Here is a 19,479-nt window from a genome sequence, read left to right as displayed (position 1 = left end):
TTTGCTTTTAGTGGCAGAGTAACGAAGAACCTGCAGTGTAGCAATCTGGATTTGTTCGCTCTCCATAAAACCCACAGCTTGTGTTGTGGAAACAAACACCCTTGGGTGTGGCTCCATCCAGCTTGTCAAACCAGTCTTGAGGCTGGATGGTAAAGGAGGCCAGGTGATACTGGGACCTTAAAGCTGGTCAGCTGCACTCCCTGATGTAATGAGGTTTTCTCTATTGAACTGTGTTGTCAATATCTTCACTATCTCTGGCCCTGGACTACATCGCTTACTGTGCAGGTCCCCAGAGGAGAATCACCTCATTCAGTCGATTACCTCAGCCTTTTTGGATCCTACTCTTTTTAAAGCCCTTTTCAGATTGTGAATGGTGACTGCATGCCCAATAAATGCTCCATGATTGATCCTGGTTGGGGGGATCAAGGCATCTCTTCCCTTTGACAACAACATTCTTTCACTGGCAAACTGCATTTTAGTTAGCCCTGGGGTGAGGAACCTCATACCCTCCAGATGTTGTTGGACTGCAACTCCCATCAGCCCAAGCCTGTATAGCCAAAAGTGGGGGATGATGGGAGTTGCAGGCCCAACAATGTCTGAAGGGCCACACATTCCCCATCCCTAAACTAGCATGTCAGTTGCAATTATGTGGGACTAGAGTTACATGGAATATAGTTAGGTGAGTATTTTCACAAGTCCTGCTGGATGCTGCTTTTGGCATCTTTCGTGATGAAAGATGTAACCTGCCACCTTCACACCTGTGGCTTTCTGTGACCTTCCTAATAAATTATTAGTATTATTATTTAAAGCTTTATGGAAGGGCTGGGGAACCCGTAGCCCTCCAGATGATGTTAGACTACAACTCTCATGAGCTCCAGCCCACATGGCCAATAGGCAAGGATGATGGGAGTTGTATTACGTCTGGAAGACCACCCATTGTAGAAGCTGGGTGAGTCATGCAACTAAGTGGCAAATGGCAACATAGTTATCACTACATCAGATGGCACCAAGGTGTAGGAGTAGGTTGCATCTGCATTAGCATAGAACTAGCTTTATGACAGGGATGGGGGTTCTCTGGCCCATGGGCCATGTTGGCCCATGGAGCTTGCAGAAGGCCCCTCCCGTATGCCCTGCCCTTTCAGAAGGGAGAGGAGATGGGAAAATGACTGGGGGGTGAGCCGGATAGAAATCCGCCCCTTGGAAGCTAAACTGTCCCCTGGGGGCTAAACCCCTGCTCTACAGGAAACTATTTGTGTCTGTGTAAAGGACTTTAATGGAGCCATAGTCTTAAGCTAGCACTGAAGTGTTCCGCTATGAAGGATACGATTAAATTTAAAAGTTTGTTGTCCTACCCCAGAGATGGACAACCAAGCCACCTTCAGATGTTTTGGACTGCAACACCCACCATCTCTGACCATTGGCCTTATTGACTGGAGCTTATGGGAATTGTAGTCCAAAATACTTGGAGGGCCCCAGGCTGTGTACCCTTCCCCTAACAATATAACATGTCATCAGAACCAACTGCGGGTTTGTACCCTGGGGTCTAGTCATTGTCCATGTTCTGGTGCTCTGGGAACCAGAATGCGTTCTAGGAAAGGAATGGATGATCTGTTTTGAAAATACAGCGAGATGTTTGAGTCCGTTTGCTATGCACGTAGGGTTTTTTTTAATGCAAAGCTTAACTCATTTAAGATGCAAAATATTCATGTTTAGACAGTTAAAAAAAAAAAAAAGGCCTACAACTCCCACCATTCCCCATACAGCAATGCTGGCTGGGGCAGCTGGGAGTTTCAGGTCTTTTTTTCCCTGTCTTAACTTGCATAGGATTGCACTTTTAGTCTGTTAAGGTCAGACTGAATCATGCAGGAAACCAAACACTTTGGCTTAACTGTTTTAGCAATCAGGCACCTAATATTTTAAGCCTAAATTGCCAAGCAAGCAATTGGATACCAGGTGATGTGAAAGGTCCTCTTGCAAGACCTCGGGGAGCCTCTACCGGTCCATACAGAAAGTATTGGGTTAGATCAGGGGTGTAGAACGTCAAGCCCTGTGTCTCAATCTGGCCCGCCTGGGGTCCCAGTCTGGCCTGCCATGGTTCTTCCAATGGCCATGTGCCTTTCTCCTGCCTCCTTTCCCCTGACTGTTTTGCAGATTCCTGGCTTTTGCATAATTTTACCCTCCATTCTAAAAGAGTGAGAGGCTTCTCTTAAGACTTAGTTCCTGGTAGTAAGAACTGTCAGCTAAAGTATGCTAGTATTTGGGGGGTCTTTTGGCCCCACCTACAACTAGAATGCAGCCCATGAGTGTTTATCTGGAATTGAATTCCTCCCTTGGGCTAGAAGAGGTTCAACTCCCTTGGGCTAAATGGAAATACAGTAGGGCAGTTTCCCAGGTTTCTGCAATTAAATGCCTGCAATAACCAGATCCCTACTCGATACAGTTGGGACCCTGTATTAGGGAATTATTGGAATGCGAATCATTGAAACACTGCAGTTTTACTGCCAAACTCTTTTGACATTTCACTCTTGAATGACTGTGATCAGCATGTTTCTTGGCTGCAGATTTCGTAGGTTATGCAACTCCTGAATCAGCTTTTGCTCATGCTTACCTTTTAGTTGTTGAAAACTTTAGTTGTCTGAACTTTAAAACACACACACACGCACACACACATTTTGCTGTGTTTCATCAAATGTGTGGCATTGCTTACTTCAGTGATACCTTGCAGTTGGCAAGATCGCCTACAAGAGTGGTTTTTTTTGATGGTGAGAGACCCAGACCAGAATCCTAATTGTAATCCCTTCCTGAAATGTAAGAAGCTGCCGTCGGCCAGGTCAGATGTTTGTGCGTGTAGCCCGGTGTTGGCTACTCTGATTAGTGGAGGGTCCATCATATGCCATCTCATCCTTTTAACTGGAGATGCCAGATTGAAGTGTGGACTTCCTGCACGCAAGTCAGGTACTCTAGCACTGAGCTATCATACGTTTCTTTTAAAAATGCCACACGTTCTTGTTTTTCTCTTCTCTCCCTGTACGCTCTCGCTGTGAAAACCCAAAATTAAAAAAAAGGGAGAACAACACAGCTGGTGCAGCTAGTGTATTTGTAGAACCCAACCCACCAGCTGAAAACCAACTCTTACAGTCGTAATCTTGTGCTAGATCAACAAACTCCCATTTTTAATGCGTGTGTTTTCTGGAGGCAGAGACCTCGACTATAGTTGCTATGGCCTAGTGACCTTAAGTAAATCATGAAAGTCTCCCTGACTGGCTGTTTGTTGTGAATGAAGTTATGTATTTGCATAATGAAGGTATTGGAATGGGTTGAGACACCAAAGAAGGCGGGAGGTTTTCTTGCTTGGAGTATCGGGATGATTACTCACAGGTTCCCGAGAAGGAGGCAAGGACTGGAGAGAGCAGGGATGGAAGCAAGCAGAGGAAGCAGGAACCTGGTGAGAGGGAGATAGAAAAGAGAAGGAAATAAGGAAGGTAGAATGGAAGAGACAGGGATTGAACAAGACCAATGGGAGAATAGGAAGAGCAGTGGAGTGATGGACAATATTGTGGAGTGTGGAAAGCACCAGGAATCATAACTCAAGGTGGCAGAAGTTGAAGAAGGAACTGACGCTCTGGCCACAACTGGGGAATCCAGTTGTTTTTGATCTTGCTATGTGTGGGCATGTGGTTCATGAGAATTACATGGGTGTGAAACTCTTCCCCTGAGTTCCATCCTGCTAAACATTCCAAAAGAAGGGCTTTACTGCACCAGGAGCGTGTAAAGCCTGGTGGCCATCTCTGCTTGAGACTAGTTACTAGTTGTGGGAAGCTTTGGGGTCAAACTGGCCTGAAAGGAGCTAAATGAGCAACGGTCCGAGGTAGGGATCCGTGTTAGCTCTTCCTGTTCAGTCTCTTGTCTCCTGGCGTGAACCTTCTCATCCTACGCTGCCGAGATGGACCAGTTGCTGGCAGTGAAAATTGGATGCCTGGCGGGTTTGCTGGTGGTCCCGCTCCTTTGTGGCCTCATCCCGTCCCAGGTCAAATGGTTCCAGAGCAACATGGCGAGAGGTGAGAAGTTGGTGGAGGGAGTGGGGGTGCTGCCTGATCTTTGGAGGCGTTGAGGCTAATGTAATGGTCACAGCAGTCTTGTCCAGGGGTACAAATGTTGAGGAAGCACAGTGAAGAGACCAAGCTATATACCATGAACTCCAAGTTGCTATCTCACCCTTGTCAATGACTCTTTAAGTGGTCATGTATTTGCATGGCCCCTCATTTATCCTGGAGTGTCTTGATTTTCCTGCCCTTATTTTTGCCTTTGGGAGATATTTTTTTTTAATATACTATCAATGGACAAGGTGCTTTACCAACTTATTAGATAACAGGTCCCTGTCTCTAGCACAGTGTTCACCAACCTGGTGGCTAGCAGATGGGTTGGACTACAATTCCCAGCACTCTCCGCCAGCCCTGCTGGCTGGAAGATGCTGGGAGTTGTAGTCTGACATATCTAGAGGACACCAGGTTGGCGAACGCTGCTCTGGGAGCTTACAAGCTAACATTTGAGAGGGGAGGGACAACAGAGGTCGGGCTGGGAGATAGGAACATAAAACATATGACTGGTGGGGCACTTAAAAAGAAGAAGAAGCTAAAGTCCTTCAGAGATCCACAACTTTAAAAGTCAAATTTGAGTGGAGAACATATGGATGAAAATGCGTGTGACGAGCATTACGTCTCTGTGACGTGCGCTGCCTCACCACGCTGTCAGTACTGAAGCTAGGACTGGACCTCAAGAGCAGACGTCCTCCTTCCCCCCATGACCACCCAGAGACCAGCAGGTATGAAAGCAGGAGGTATCAGGGCAGCAAATGCAAACTCCATTTTATTCCTGTCATGCTGATGCTATGATTTAAGTGAGCTTAAAATGCAAAACTGCATATGCTCAGATTAATAATTATTAAATTATTATCATGGCTGGCAAACATTCTGACATATCAGGAATGTAGAAGCAGTTATAAAGCATGGGATCATTAGGTGGAGGAGAGAAATGTTAGTTGTGCGCTTCACAACTGAAGTAACGCACAAGACCATCTAAAGGAATGCACACAAACACACACGCAAACACACACAACCATTAAGTCCAGGGGCTAAAATGTCCCCAAACAGAAGAGATATTCTCAGGTCTGAAAAAAAAAAAGCTTTATTTTGCCCAGTGCTTTCCAGAAAGGACTGACATGACATAGTCATGCGATTGCATGTTGCATGCTGCGGCTCACTTTGAACCGTCGATAAACCTGGTGCGTGAAAAATGATGGAAATGCTTGAAATGAATACTTAACGGTGAAATGAATACTTAACTCAAACTGTTCTGCTAGTCAGTCACAGGGAAGGATCGATGATCAAGCTGTTTCCTTTTCAATCTAATAAGGGTGCAATCCTATGCATGTTTAGGCAGAAAAAATACCCTACATCTCCCAGCATTCCCCAGCCAGTCTGCTGGCTGGGGAATGCTGGGAGCTGTAGGACTCTTTTCTGTCTAAACGTGCATAGAATTGCACCCTTATTAGATTTAAAAAGAAACAACGTGATCATCGATCCTTCCCTGTGACTGACTAGCAGAACAGTTTGAGTGCTGGATCTGTCAAACTACCTACAAGCTAGCAAATGCTTCTGTGTCTTGTTTTCTGCATGTTAGCTTTATAGCCGGCCCATGCCAATGCCTTGGCACTAAGCACCATTCCCCCACCTCCTTTCCAACAGCATAAAATCTCATTAAAGCAGGGGTAGCATTCCTCAAGCTATTGTTGCCCTACTGACGAAGGGCCACAAACACAATGCCTTGCCTTGGATCAACTGAGTTTGAGAACAAAGTACCTTGAACTTCCTGTTGCCTCCAACGCTCAGGCTTCATGTTCAAGACACAATTTTTATTTTGAAAAAGAAAGACGTGTTTCCAATGAGGAAATGCCGGTAGGCCTTCATCAACAGTCTCTCCCCCTGCCCCCCGGTCTTAAGGTAAAGGAGGAAGTGCTTTACATGATAGTGTAGGAGGCCTGCATGTTGTATGACACCTTTGTTGCGTTTATAGCAGTAACCTTTGACCAATCCCAGAATTCTGGCTTTGGACAGTCTGTAAAGTGCTGTTCTAGATCAGGGATGTTCTGTTCTACAACCTCTGGCCCACAGGACTAATGTGGCCTGTGGAGGTTCTGCATCTGACCTCCAGGGCCTCCTTGGAGGTGGGGCTTGGAATCTCTGCTGTTATCTCCAATCTCAGATTGGAGATAACAGCAGAGAGTTAGGTGACTGGCAGGAGGCCCTCCAGTGCCGGGAGGAGCAGCCAGTCTTCCTGGTGCTGGCCATGTCACTTCCCACAGTGCCCTCATGGGGACCTCATATCTCAAGCCCAGTTGATGCATGAATTGTGTGAACGGGGCAGCGCATGATCACTGGTGCTGAGCCATGGGTCTTGCTGCTTGCCCTGCCTCCATGCTGGTCCTGCATGTTGATGAACCTGCATCAAGAAAGCCTATCTTGTGAGCAGCTGTTCAAGTGCAGACTTCCATACATGTAGAGGGCTTTCCAGTTGCAGGGAAACCTATGAATGAGCAGCAGCTCACATCTGCAGGTGTGAAGGGAGGGAGGAGTTACCCTGGCTCCCAGCAGTGTAAAAAGGTAAAGGTGTCCCCAACCAGTCGTGTCTGACTCTAGGGGGTAGTGCTCATCTCCATTTCTAAGCTGAAGAGCCAGCGCTGTCCGAAGACACTTCCGTGGTCATGTGGCCGACATGACTGAACACCGAGGTGCATGGAATGCTGTTACCTTTCCTGCCGAAGCGGTACCTATTTATCTACTTGCAATTTCTTGCTTTCGAACTGCTAGGTTGGCAGAAGCTGGGACTGAAGACGGGAGCTCACTCCGTCACGCAGCACTCGGGTCTCGAACTGCTGTCCTGCTGACCTTCCAGTCTGCAATTCAGCATCTTAACCACTAAGCCACCGCAGCCAGTGTAGGCAAATATGCCAAATTAGGCTGCCACCACCCCTTACACCCACTGCAGCTTGAGCCAGGGGGCTCTCAGACCTTAAAGGACACTCCTATAGCTTAGAAATGGGAGGCCACGCACCCCCTATTTCAAGCCCTGGGCCTGAAACTTTAAACTGTAGCAATAACAAAGCAGAAGGTTCTGGATTAGTACTAAGGCTTACTTGGAAGGAAGCACACAGAGTTCTTAAGGTAGAGATTAAGTTTATTTACATACAAGAATCAGAGTAACTTTGGAAACAATCCGTGAGGCAAAAATAATACAGAAATACCTAAGCTTCCCTATACACAGTGGAGGCTGCTGGCTCTAATTTCAGTGGGGCTGTGAATCCATTCTGGGCTTCAGTCAGAATCAGTCAGAACTCTAAAGGAGCTATCTAAGGTGCTGAACCCTATCCTCAAACTAGCTTCAGTACCTTGGATAGCTCCATTAGAACCCAGATTGGATTTACAGCCCCAATGAAATTGGAGCCACCAGCCTGCACTGCCTATACGTTACCTAGGTACATGTCTTCCAATAGGAGAGGGCCTAATCCAGGATCCAAAGTCTCACAAGCCTGAAGGCAAGTTGCAGTATGAAGATGAAGACAAGGGGAGGGGGCCTCCAAGCCTCCTCTTTTTATGCTCAAGCCCCTGGCAACTCAAGGACGATCTTTGTTAGCCAGCCACAGGCTGACTGAAGCAGTGTTCCCAAACCCCATAGGGAGGGTGAAGGTTCCCACAAGAATCCAGCTAACTGAGTCTGGCTCTGGCCTTGAAGGCCAAAGGCCTCTTGGGTTAACAAAGACAGAGATGTTTGCAGTACTACTTGCTGCTTCAGCCTGGCTAAGTGGAGATAGACATAGAGTTAGAGAAGGGGGGAGGCGAAAGTTCTTATCAGCAGGCTTTTTTTTTTTTATGGAGATGATCATGCCAAAGCACAGATGTTCAGGGGGTGGGGTCGATCCCATATATCAGGCTTCCACAACCTGGTGCCCTCCCAATGTTTTGGACTGAAATTCCCAGCATTCCAGACCGTTGGTCATGCTTGCTGGGGCTGATGGGAGTTGAGGAACAAAACATCTGGAGGGCACCAGGTTGGGGAAGGCTGCCATGTATTGGCTAAAATCTGATGTTGTACAAGCAGACTTTCCCTTGCTCTCCTCTGCCACCCGCAGCCCCTCCCCCAGTGCACCTCCTAAATCTGCTCTTGAGGGTCTCCCAACCCTCCAGAGCTACTTTGGGGAGCTGCAGGTCGCTGGAGAAAATCAGCACTGCAGCCTCTTTCCTCCTCTCCAGGCATGTGGAGAATGAGTGAACAGGGCTCTGGGGTCCTGAACATGTGTATTTTTTCACATGTATTCATCTTTTTTATAGCGGGGGGGGGGGAACAAATCTGTTAGTTTCATTTCATCCAGCATTTGGATTTGTAAAATCTGAAGTTGTTTCTCCCTTGAATATGAGGAACTTTGCAAATTTTTGTAATTTTGTAACAAGAATGAATTGAAATGAAATTGTCCATGTGATGTTCCTGCTCCCGATGATTCTCCCTCCGAGTTCCAGCTGTTGAAATTGAAGAAAACAACACACCCCAGAATGTCTGGATGCCTCAGCTTTGACCAGTTGCCCCCACTGAATCCCAGTGCTTCAGCCCTTTTACCTTATGTCAGGAAGACATCCAAACAGGTTAACTGGTTTCCTTTAACCAATACAGGAGTAGTAACAGGAAAATAGACTCTTCTGTTTGGTAGCATTAATAAATTGAACCGGCATGTGGAAATATATATATATATATATATATATATATATATATATATATAATAAAACAACCAAAATGTTATTAAATACAAGAAGAGTTATATAAGTTATTAATCATCTTATACTTAGTTCTTACCTACCTACCTACCCCCTCTAAACCCTTCATCTAAAACCCCACTTACTAGATTTACAGTCACTGAATCCCGAAAACCTTCTAACGCCTAAACTGTCAGTTCTCTCTTTTTAAACCCCTTACTCACAAGCCCCTCCCACCTTTCACGCACCAACTTTCCATTAAATCTAACTTCCCTGGATAACGTTTTACAATTCAAACACATTTACATTATCATGCATATGTTACACCCCCCCCCCCCAAAAAAAAGTCCTGGGCTTGCATGAACAAATCTATTTTGTTTTCTCCCACATTCAGATGGTTTAAATGGCAATTTTGTTATGTTTCAAGGAGCCCTTTGATAATTTTGGTAAATTCTTAAATTTGAAATGAATTTCTCAGCCATCCCTAAAATAATATTAGTAATTACTGGGCAAAAGCTCTGTCCATGGTGCTGGAACGGAGGGGGTGCTTCAAAATTTGCAGGTTATCTCTTAATCTTGGTGGTCATTCAGTGCTAGGCATGCCAGTGTAAGTTCTCCTTTAGGACGTGGACAGGTGGTGTTGTCTGCTTCTGAGCAGCTGTGTATCTGGAATAATCTCTTTTCCTCTTCACCTTTCTTCCTGCACCCCCTTTAGGGAAGCATCGACGTATCCTTAGTTTTATAGGCTGTTTTGCCGCTGGTGTGTTCCTGGGTGCCTGCATCATGCACATGGTGGCGGACGCACTAGGAGACATCCAAGAGGAAATAAAAAAGCGACGGCAGAAGGTGGGTGCCCTCACAGGGGCCTCTTCACTGGGATTTCCCTGAAATAATGTGGACAAGCCATAGTTCAGCGGGAGCATGCCTGCTTTAAATGCATATGGACCCAGTTTCAGTCCTCAGCAACTCCACGTAAAAAGGATCTTGTAACAAGTAATGGGCCAGAACTTCACCTGAGAGACCCCGGGGAGTCAGAGTAGACCCAGGGATGTTGAACCTCAGGCCCATGGGCCACCCTCTACCCCAGGCCCCAATTCAGCCCTCCAGTGTTTCCCAGATGACCCCGTCCACTTTCCTCCAACCACCGATGGTTTGGGTATTTCTGGCTTCTGCACAGTTTCCCCCTGCATTCTAAAAGGTTGAAATGAATCACCTAAAGCTTAATGATTGCCAGTAAGAACTTCAGACTAAAATATGCTGGCATTTTGGCCCCACCCCTGTTCGCCTTCTGTACTGCCCTCAACTGGAATGGACCATGCAAATCTCCACTGAAACTGAATTTGGCCCAGCCTGCCAGTTGAAGACAATTAGTACAGGGCTGTCGACAGTGGAGGCTGGTGGCTCCTATTTCAGTGGGGCTGTGCATCCCCTCTGAGCTTCAGTCAGAACCAGCCAGAACTCCAAAGGAGCTACCCACAGTGCTGAACCCTATCCCCCAAATGGGTTCAGTACCTTTGATAGCTCCTTTAGAGACCTGGCTGGTTCTGACTGAAACCCAGACAGGATGTACAGCCCACTGAAAAGGAGCCACCAGCTTCCACTGGGTGTAGAACCTTGGGTCCTGGGCCAAATCCAGTCCTTGGAGGTTCCACAGATGCCCCCCTTTCCCCCAGCTCCACCCTCTTTCCCTATACCACTTAACAGTTGGTGGTTTCCCAGCTTTTGTGCATTTTTTTTCCCCATTCTAAAAGGTTGAGAGGAAATGCCTCTCCTAAGGCTTAATTAACGGCAGTGAGAGCTTCAAGCTAAAACGTGCTGGTGGGTTTTTTAAAATTATTATTTCAGGTATTTGGGGGGCCTCCCCCTTTTGCCTTCATCCCCACCCACCAGTGGAATGCAGCCCCTGAGAGCTTCTCCAAAATGTAATTTGGCCCTGGAGTGAAAGAGATTGAACACCTCTGGATTAGACAATACCGAGTTAGGTTGGCAGAGTTTGATCTGGTATATAAGGCAGCTTCTTACATTCCTCCAAATCTGATCCTCCCTTGCCCCCCCCTTCTCAATTACAGATGCTGTTACACTAAAGTAGGCAGTGGGTTTGGGAAAAACAAAAATGTCCTGAAACAGCCACACATCCAAGCTAATTTTCAACAGTAACATGTGTAAAGGTTCCCCAAAGTCCCTCCTGTAAAATTAAATGCTAGTAATTATTTCGAAATTTACATATATATATAGTCCAGGTTTTGAAGATGTATTGAATTACTTTGCATTGATGCACGTAGCTTCGTTTTGCTTCCATGCTTGCTGTTGACTGTGCACTGGTCTGTACTGTATCCAACTCTGCTGTTGTGTTTACACACAGGGCGGGTTTTCACACAAGCAGAACAGCACCATAGAAGTTGACGATTCCGATGTGAGTGTCCCATCTCTGGAGCATTTCTTTTCTTCTCCCCGCCCTCTAATTTACCAATTACTAATCAGATGAGTATGCGATAGGCACCAACCATTGTGATCAATCAGGGTAGACTTTTCCAACCCGGTGCCCTCCGTATGTTCCTAGCTGGCTGGGAACTATGGGAGTTGTAGTCCAACACATATGGAGGGCACCAGGTTGGGGAAGGCTGACTTAGGGACTTTTGTGCCCTATGTGTTAGCAGAGGGATGAAAAAGCAGTGGAGGCTGGCTCTGATTGAAACTCAGAATGGATGCACAGCCCCATCAAAATCGGGGCCACCAGCCTCTACTGGGTATATGTCCCCTGACTCTACCTTGGGGACTCAGGTTTAAACTGGCCTGGTCAGAGGGGTGTCACATCTGGCATTCCAGTGCTCTTAACTTTGCACCAGAAGAGGGATATCTGAGGATCAAAATCTCAAGGTTGTTCTCTCCGTGTGTTTCACAACCTCTTTAATGACTGCTTCAGTCTCACTGGCTCGGCTCTCGTTTGGCTTCGGTGCTTATTAAGTACAAAGATAACCATAGCAAACTTTAAAACACTGACTTTGATTGTTCTGCTGTTCTGAAAGTCTGTTATGGTTATATGTCTGCGTTTAATTTTGATTAGCCATTTTTTTAAAAAAAATGAATTGCTTGGTGTTCTTGGAGGCTTTTTTGGTTGAAGAGCACATGGTAAAAGAAAGCATAAATCAGTACTAGTTTTGAAAAGGTAAGCTTGGATGCAGAGAAATTTTGAAAAACAAGCAAACGTACACTGAGCATCAATCCTGTGCCCTCCTGGGTTGGACTACAGCACCCAGCATCCTCCATTGATGGCTGGGGTGCTGGGAGCTGTAGCCCAACACATCTGGAGGCCACCAGGTTACAGAAGGTTGGTCTAGCAAATCTATAGGCCGTCGTAGCCTTCATTAGGGCTGTGTTGCGTCTGATTGTTCTCCTACGCAGTTGAGCTCAAACCATACGCTGCCTCTGGGTATTGTGCGTGGGGCGGGGAGAAGCGTGCCAAAGTGCAAGCCACTGTTGCATGAAGATTAGAAACAGTGCTTGATCTATGGGGCTTTCAGTTCCAGCTCTGTTGCGCTTGGCAGTACATACAAAAGAAGAAAGTCTACATTTTTGAGAGGCTGCACGATGGTGTTGCAGTTCGTGTCAACCAAGGACTGGGGTAAGGGCATTGTTAGGCCTGGCCCCATGGGGCCCCTAGTCTGAATCAGGCCCCCGGATCTATTTCCCGGAGCCATGAGTGTCCACTGATGCCAATGGAAGTTTTACTTTTCTCACATTAGGGCACAATCCTATGCATGTTTAGACAGAAAAAGGCCTACAATTCCCAGCATACCTCAGCCAGCCATGCTGGCTGGGATTCGTGGGAGTTGTAGGCCTTTTTTCTGTCTAAACATGCATAGGATTGTGCCTTTAATTGCCACTCAGGGGCAATTTTCAAGAGGGATTGCATCTGGGAATATTTGGCAGGGGACGCTTAAACTCTCCCCTGCCAAGTACTGTATTTCCCTGCATTGCAATTAAGCTTAGAAAAAACATTTTCCATTGGTTTGGTCAGGGTGCAAATCAACTGAAAATTTTATTTTATTTGAGATGATTTGTCTCCGCTAAATGCTAGTAATTATTTCTAAATTTGCATGCACACACACATACACATGAGGATTTGTGTTGTATAGACCTGGGCTTTGCATTGTTTAAGTACCTAGCAGTGTCCCTGGAATTCAAGTCCAAGTGAAGCTTCCCAGGTGACCTTTGGCCCACCACTATGTCTCGGCCTAACCTATCTCACAAGGTTGTTGTGAGAATCATGGAGTAGTGGAAGCAACTGCCTGTGCCACCGTGAGCTCTTTGGAAGAAGGAAGGGATAAAAATGCAACAATAAAGATGTACGATTTCTTCACTTAGGATTGCTTACATATTAGAAGGAACCCAGCCACTCCCATCACACATTTGTACATTCTTCCCAGTGTTTTCTGTCTGTCTGTCTGTCTGTCTGTCTTTCTTTCACATATATCTTTTTACATTGGGGTATGAACACCTTTCTCTCTCTACATGGAAGTGATTTCAGTTTTGGGCACAGCCCTAAGAGTACAAAACTGTGATCAATATGGCAAGGATGACTTCCAAGAAATTCTACAGTGCCCCTTGATCGCCACCTGCTGGGGTCACCTTGGACGACGCCTTTTTTTAGACATCAGGACCTGTGAAAGGCTCTTTCGCTACACTTCTGGGTAGATGAACAGAGGGCAGCCCTCCCCCTGCCCCCACAAGGTTTTGTAAAAAGGCATCCCATATGTGAGCTGCATTGTGAACAGATTCCGAAACTTGGGTAGTTTCAAAAGCTGTTTGCCACAGCTCTTTGAATTGTAGGGATAAAGCAGTGGGTGAGGGTGAAACATTAAAATACTTGATCGGGCTGTAGGCTGGCACCAGAAGGAAAACAGAACATCACAGTATTGATAGACTTGATTCACTTCTCTCTCTCTCTCTCTCTCTCTCTCTCTCTCTCTCCCCCCACCCCCCCCTCTCCCCACCCCCCATTTCACCCATGGCAGGACTATCCATTTGGGGAGCTCATAATCTCCTCGGGTTTCTTCCTGGTGTTTATTATCGAGAGTGTCGTACTCCACTGTTGCCCCCAAGCAGTTCACTCTCATGGCGACCACGAAAATCAGGACGACCACAAGGACCCGCCGGAATCCCACAGCTCTTTCCGGGCATTCGTGCTTTTCCTCTCACTGTCCTTCCATTCGGTCTTCGAGGGACTTGCCATCGGTGTCCAGAAGGAGGAGACGGCTGCGGTCCAGCTTTGCCTAGCGGTGCTCATCCACAAGGGCATTGTGGCTTTCAGCTTGGCCTTGAAGCTGGTGCAGAGTGGCACCAATGCCCGATGGAGGGTGCTGTACTTGGTCGTCTTTTCTCTGATGTCTCCCGCTGGCATTGGTGTGGGCATCGGTGTCTCGCTTTCCAACGGCGATGGGAGCAGCCTGGCCCAGGCTGTGCTGGAAGGGGTGGCGGCTGGAACCTTCCTCTACGTCACCTTTCTGGAGATACTTCCCTACGAGCTGCGCTCTCATGAAAGCCCCCTCAGCAAGTTCTTCTTCATCAGCCTAGGCTTCTCTGTCATGGCTGTTATTGCCATTTGGGCCTAAGATTTGGGCCGTTTGGGCTGTTCAAGGGTCCTTATGGAAACCAGTGCCAATTCCAGGCTTTTGAGGGCCCTTAGCATGACACCCTTGATGGGCTCCCTCCCTTAGTCAGTCTACCTCCTAACCCCCATTGTCCCCAGCTGCTGTTGCTCCTCATCCTCTTTCTCATCATCGCTCCCACTTGCTTGCTTGGCAGGCAGAGAGCCAGGGAGCAAGCAGGCAGGGGCATCCGCTCCTCTTCCTTCTCACCACCACCATTGTGCAGGCCGGAACGAGAGGCAGGTGCACATGCGTGTTGCAGTGGTGAAGAGGAGGAGCGACTTCAGGGGGCTCATGTTGGTGGATCCCTCGGCAGGTGCCCAGCAATGCCTACTCTTGACGCCTGTCCTGATGGAAGCCCACCACAATTCCACCCCTGGATTCCTCCCATCCCTGTCAGCTGTCATTCCACCTGTGTGCCCTGGAGGGGGAAGTGTGCCATCAAGCCCCAATTTATTGCCTTGGTTGGGATCCAACTGTCATTTGGCTCCTTGGCCTTACGTTACTTGAATTTACTTTTGTTTTGTCTTCCCTGTCCTTTTCGTACTGTGTCTATTAAATTATAAGCCATGATTTTTAAACGGTGAACCACCTTGAGTGTATTGGCAGAAAGGTGGCCTATAAATGTAGTTAATAGTACTAATAATACTATTAATATACTAACAATACTAATACAAACCCATGAAGAGAGAAAAAGATGCAAGAGAAAACTCAGAACTCCAGGACGAAACAGTGGACTATGGGAAGCAAGGGCATCATTGTAAGTTGCTATCATTTCCCCAAGCTATTAGAAGACCATAGTTATTAGCACAATCCACCAGCACCAGTGGGAGGTAACATGGCTAAGCGCAAGCAGTTGTGCTACCTATGGGATCTGTTACTTGTTCACTACAAGACAGTATGAATGTGCAATGTGGGGAGTTTTCCTGCAAGGAACTCTGGGTCTAGTAGGGGACTGCATGAGGGGAGCTTGGGATATAAAGTAAAGGCTACTTGCAGGTTTTGAGTGTGTGGATCAAGATACAGAGCTTTTCTACATGAGCCTAAAATCCCACACCTTTACCAGGGCTTTTGCGTCTGGATTTTTGGCAGGATTAAGATCGGCTCCTTTACATGGGCGGCCATGTGCTTTGATTCGGGGCTTCCTTTGTCTGCAAGTTCTATATGTTTCATTATACAGCCACTAGATGGCACTGTGGTGTAGCTCAATCTCTCCGTGACATACATCAGATCACAACTCATGGTTGTTATGAAGCTGAGTACTGATGGCACTATGGTGTTCCCAGGTGTTGGTGGAAGGGAAAGTGTAGTAACCACCTTGTGTGGCATCATGCTTGCATAAATAGATCCCCTGAGTATTCACATTGGGCTGGTAATCTGTGCTCTTCCCCTACTGCCTTTTCTTATAATTCATGTGCCTATGTTGGGCCTAACATGCAATATACTGGTTGCTCAACAATAAAAGAATTCCAGCCGTCCTGTCTCTCACTGACATAATCTGAAGCTGGCATTTGCTTTAGTGATGTGGTTTCTCTAGTTATAGACTGGTTGGAAGACTCTAGGAAGGTGACTGAAGATATTGTTTTGACTATTATAGCTTCTCCTGGAAGTTTCAGAGACCACTTCCAAAACCAATACTGTTTAAAATCCTGATAGGCGGCCGTGGACCTATCCAGAGTGAACGGGAAGTTTGGGAATGGCTGGATGGGGTGGGGAGAGGTGGAGCCAACCCCCTTTAAAGAGGGAGCAGAAGTGTAAGAGAGAGGGTGACAAAATGCTTCCAGTGAATGGTTTTGTCCAGTTTGCACCTCTCCTCACCAGAAAACTACCAAAGCAATGTGAGAGTGCAGTGCATTTCAAAGGCCAGTGTGGGAGTGCATTTCACAGAAAACATTTCCTCTGCCTTTTCAAGTCATCACATTTTGCAAGAAAAAAAAAAAAAGCCAAGTTCAGTCTCTGGTATCTCCAGCCAAAAGGGCCAAGTAGCAGGTAGCTGGAAATACATTTGCTGTAGAGCTTCTGCCAGTCAGTGTAAACGATACTTGGCTAGATGGACAAGCTCCATATCCGGGCTCACCTCAGTCTGTGTTCTGCTTGGGGGGACATCTCTGTGTTTTGGTAGTGTGAGGCCTTGAATGTGTTGAGTAGTTAGTTTTCTCATTTAGTTACCACATATATTAGTGCATAGCAAATCACAATGGTCTACCAGGCCCTTTAGGAAAGGCGTGGGCAACTTGTGGCCATCCTGATGTTTTGGCTACAACTGCCATCATTCCTCACCACTGGCTATACTGCCTGGGGCTGATGGGAGTTGTAAGCCAAAGCACCTGAAGGGCCAGTAGTTGCCCACCCCTGCTCTAGGATATAATGAAATCAAGCATGAAATCTTTTGCCTAACACTCATGGATGTGAGGCCTCATGGCCTGTACTGAAAATAATACATTGTTGTTATTAGTAATGAAGTGTTCAGTTGAAACAGGTAGCCTCCCATCACTTTGCGGAAAGGAGGAAGGCCTTTTCCCATCCCTAGTTGGACTGTTCACCTGTTGCATCTGCACCTCTTTCCCACCAAAGATCACATACCAATTCATGTCCATTCAGAAAGTTATCCTCTCCGTCTAAGATGCACTAGATCTATCACCTTCCCAGTTGAGGAGTCATTGGGTCTGGACTAGACAAAAATATTTTCTGAAGCCTTGCAGATAATTGAGAATGTTGGAAAGAGCAATTTTCTACCTTGTAATTATGAAAGTTACTGTCATCAAGTCGTGGAAGCACCAGGGATATCCAGAGGCCACTTTCAAGATTTGAACTCTGAAAGTGATTAAATGCTCTGCTCTGTCTATAAAGTTGTCTTTCAAAGCAATGCATGTCATGCAGACCTGGGAGGTGATTTTAAGACTGGCAGGGCTCCATCAAATGGATGTTTGAGTATCTAAGGTGCAATCCAGGTATTAGTAAAGTTTCTTTGAGTCCTGTATGTTCTGCAGGTGGTTTTGTACGTCGTTTCAGGGTTGATGGTTTTGGTAATAGCAATGTTGGTTTTTCATGTCCCAGTGAAAATGTCCAGCTGCAGCTAGGAACTCTTAGCCCTCGGACTGATGTCATTGCTGCTGCAGCTACCTCATACTGTCACTCATAATTTTCACTCCAGATGCAGTTTAAAGAAAATGCTTCAAAATAATATATATGGCTCTGGACATGGGATTATCATTGGTGAATTTATTTCTCTCCCTTTTTGAATTGAATGAGCTTCCCTTTAATAAAACTCCAGATAAATCATTCCAAAGCATGTAAGTAGTTATTGTTTGAAGGGAGTACCTTGGGCACAAATGGCCTTCTTCAAAGGAATTGATTAAGACTCTGGGTCAGTTGGAGGAAGCTGTGAGGATTTCAAGACACTTGGGAGGGGAGTGAGGAAAGTCAAGGGTCTGTTAAGTGGTTTCTGATTCATAATAAACAGTGTACAGGATTTAGTAATAAAACAATGTCTGTCCACTATTTACTGTTCCAATAAGTATTCAAAAATTGTTATGAATATCTTACTCAGCTTCTTCTGCATGGATAATTGCTGCCCCTTTGATAGTTGAAGCTGAAAGAGAAGAAGACCTCAGACAGCTGATAGCGCACTCACCAGAAAGGAACACCTGGTAAATGACTCCTGGAAATGGGGAGGCAAGGGTCATGAGATTGCAAAGGATGATGGGTACTTTTTGATCACAGGATTTCTACACTTATCCATTTATGAACATTTTCCTAATGTTTTCTTGGACGCACCACAATCATCCATATGGACTTTCTTTTTTCTCAAGAAGGAAACAAATGTATGTTTTATATATTTGAGCCATGTTGGTCCTGCTTTTCTTCCAAGCAGTTCAGAACAGTCTTCTAGCATCAACATTTCTTTGTGTGGGGGAGCATTTAATCCCCGTACCATCTGATGAGGGACATCTCAAGCACAACAGGATTCTTCCCTTACTGTGAATGAGCTTTAATGTGTAAGAGATCCTATGGTCGCAGGAGCTCCCAAAGGTTTCAGGTTCTCAGTAAGAAAAATGAAAGAGCTTTTGATGATGATGATGATAATAATAATAATTGCATTTATTAATTTACATAAATTATATCTCACACCTTCAAACAAAAATTACATCCCCAGGACATCTAACAAAGTCATGATCTTTCCTATCAAGTAGCTTCAATCTCTGCCATGCTTGCAACAGCTTGTTGTTGTTCAGTCGTGAAGTCGTGTCCGACTCTTCGTGACCCCATGGACCACAGCATGTCAGGCCTTCCTGTCCTGCGCTCTCTCCCGGAGTGTGCTCAAGTTCATATTCATTGCATCGGTGATGCTATCTAGCCATCTCATCCTCTGCCATCCTCTTCTCCTTTTGCCTTCGATCTTTCCCAGCATCAGGGTCTTTTCCAGGGAGTTTTCTCTTCGCATTAGGTGGCCAAAATATTTGAGCTTCAGCATCTGTCCTTCCAATGAGCAGTCAGGGTTAATTTCCTTTAGGATTGACTGATTTGACCTCCTTGCAGTCCTCATGGTCTAAAAGGCCATGTCTGTTAGTCAAGCAAAACTGTCATTGCAGCCTATTGCCTAAAAACTATGAGCGTGTCCTTGCCTTTGTGTTTGCCATGAATGAGATCAACAAGAATGCCAACCTCTTATCCAACAGCACCCTGGGGTTCAAGATCTATGACAATATTTTCAATGCAATTGGGGCATGTTTTGGTGCTATGGATCTCCTTTTCAAAGATATTCAGCATTGCTTTGATTTTGCCCTGTTCCTTGGCCACAGCACCAGGAAACAGGCTAAGAAAAATGAGAGGGAAAGAGAATCTTGTTAATGTTCTCATATACAAATATACGTACTTCCCTGCTGTGTGGCTGGCATCCTCCTTATCCATTCCCTTTCCAGAGAATGGCCAATCAAGCTATGGTGGATCGCAGTGCAGGGTCTACCATCACGTTTTGCCTTGACTTACATAGCATTTCTGATCACAATCAACTTTGCTGTGTTTTTACT

At 46.0% G+C, this 19,479-nt stretch overlaps 1 protein-coding gene across 1 annotated transcript; it reads left to right on the top strand.

Moving 5' to 3' along the window:
- The first annotated feature begins 3,809 nt into the window (after positions 1-3,809).
- Positions 3,810-18,282, top strand: SLC39A2 (solute carrier family 39 member 2). The gene is made up of 4 exons (XM_084806098.1): positions 3,810-4,058; positions 9,517-9,647; positions 11,164-11,214; positions 13,817-18,282. Exons 1-4 carry the CDS (start codon positions 3,944-3,946, stop codon positions 14,411-14,413), a joined length of 894 nt encoding a protein of 297 aa, XP_084662224.1. The 5' UTR covers positions 3,810-3,943; the 3' UTR covers positions 14,414-18,282.
- The last annotated feature ends 1,197 nt before the right edge of the window (positions 18,283-19,479 follow it).

Source organism: Heloderma suspectum, chromosome 6, assembly GCF_057233095.1.
Source record: "Heloderma suspectum isolate Gila_16-S chromosome 6, 16-S_ref, whole genome shotgun sequence".
Classification (NCBI taxonomy): Eukaryota; Metazoa; Chordata; class Lepidosauria; order Squamata; family Helodermatidae; genus Heloderma; species Heloderma suspectum.
The sequence above is the reverse complement of the archived record's forward strand: the minus strand, read 5'-3'. Positions and strand labels throughout refer to the sequence as shown.

Bases quoted from the DNA above. Each gene is read 5' to 3' on its own strand.
- SLC39A2 (XM_084806098.1), top strand. From the start codon at position 3,944: ATGGACCAGTTGCTGGCAGTGAAAATTGGATGCCTGGCGGGTTTGCTG. The intron at 4,059-9,516 runs GTGAGAAGTTGG...CACCCCCTTTAG, and splicing joins CCAGAGCAACATGGCGAGAG to GGAAGCATCGACGTATCCTT. The intron at 9,648-11,163 runs GTGGGTGCCCTC...GTTTACACACAG, and splicing joins TAAAAAAGCGACGGCAGAAG to GGCGGGTTTTCACACAAGCA.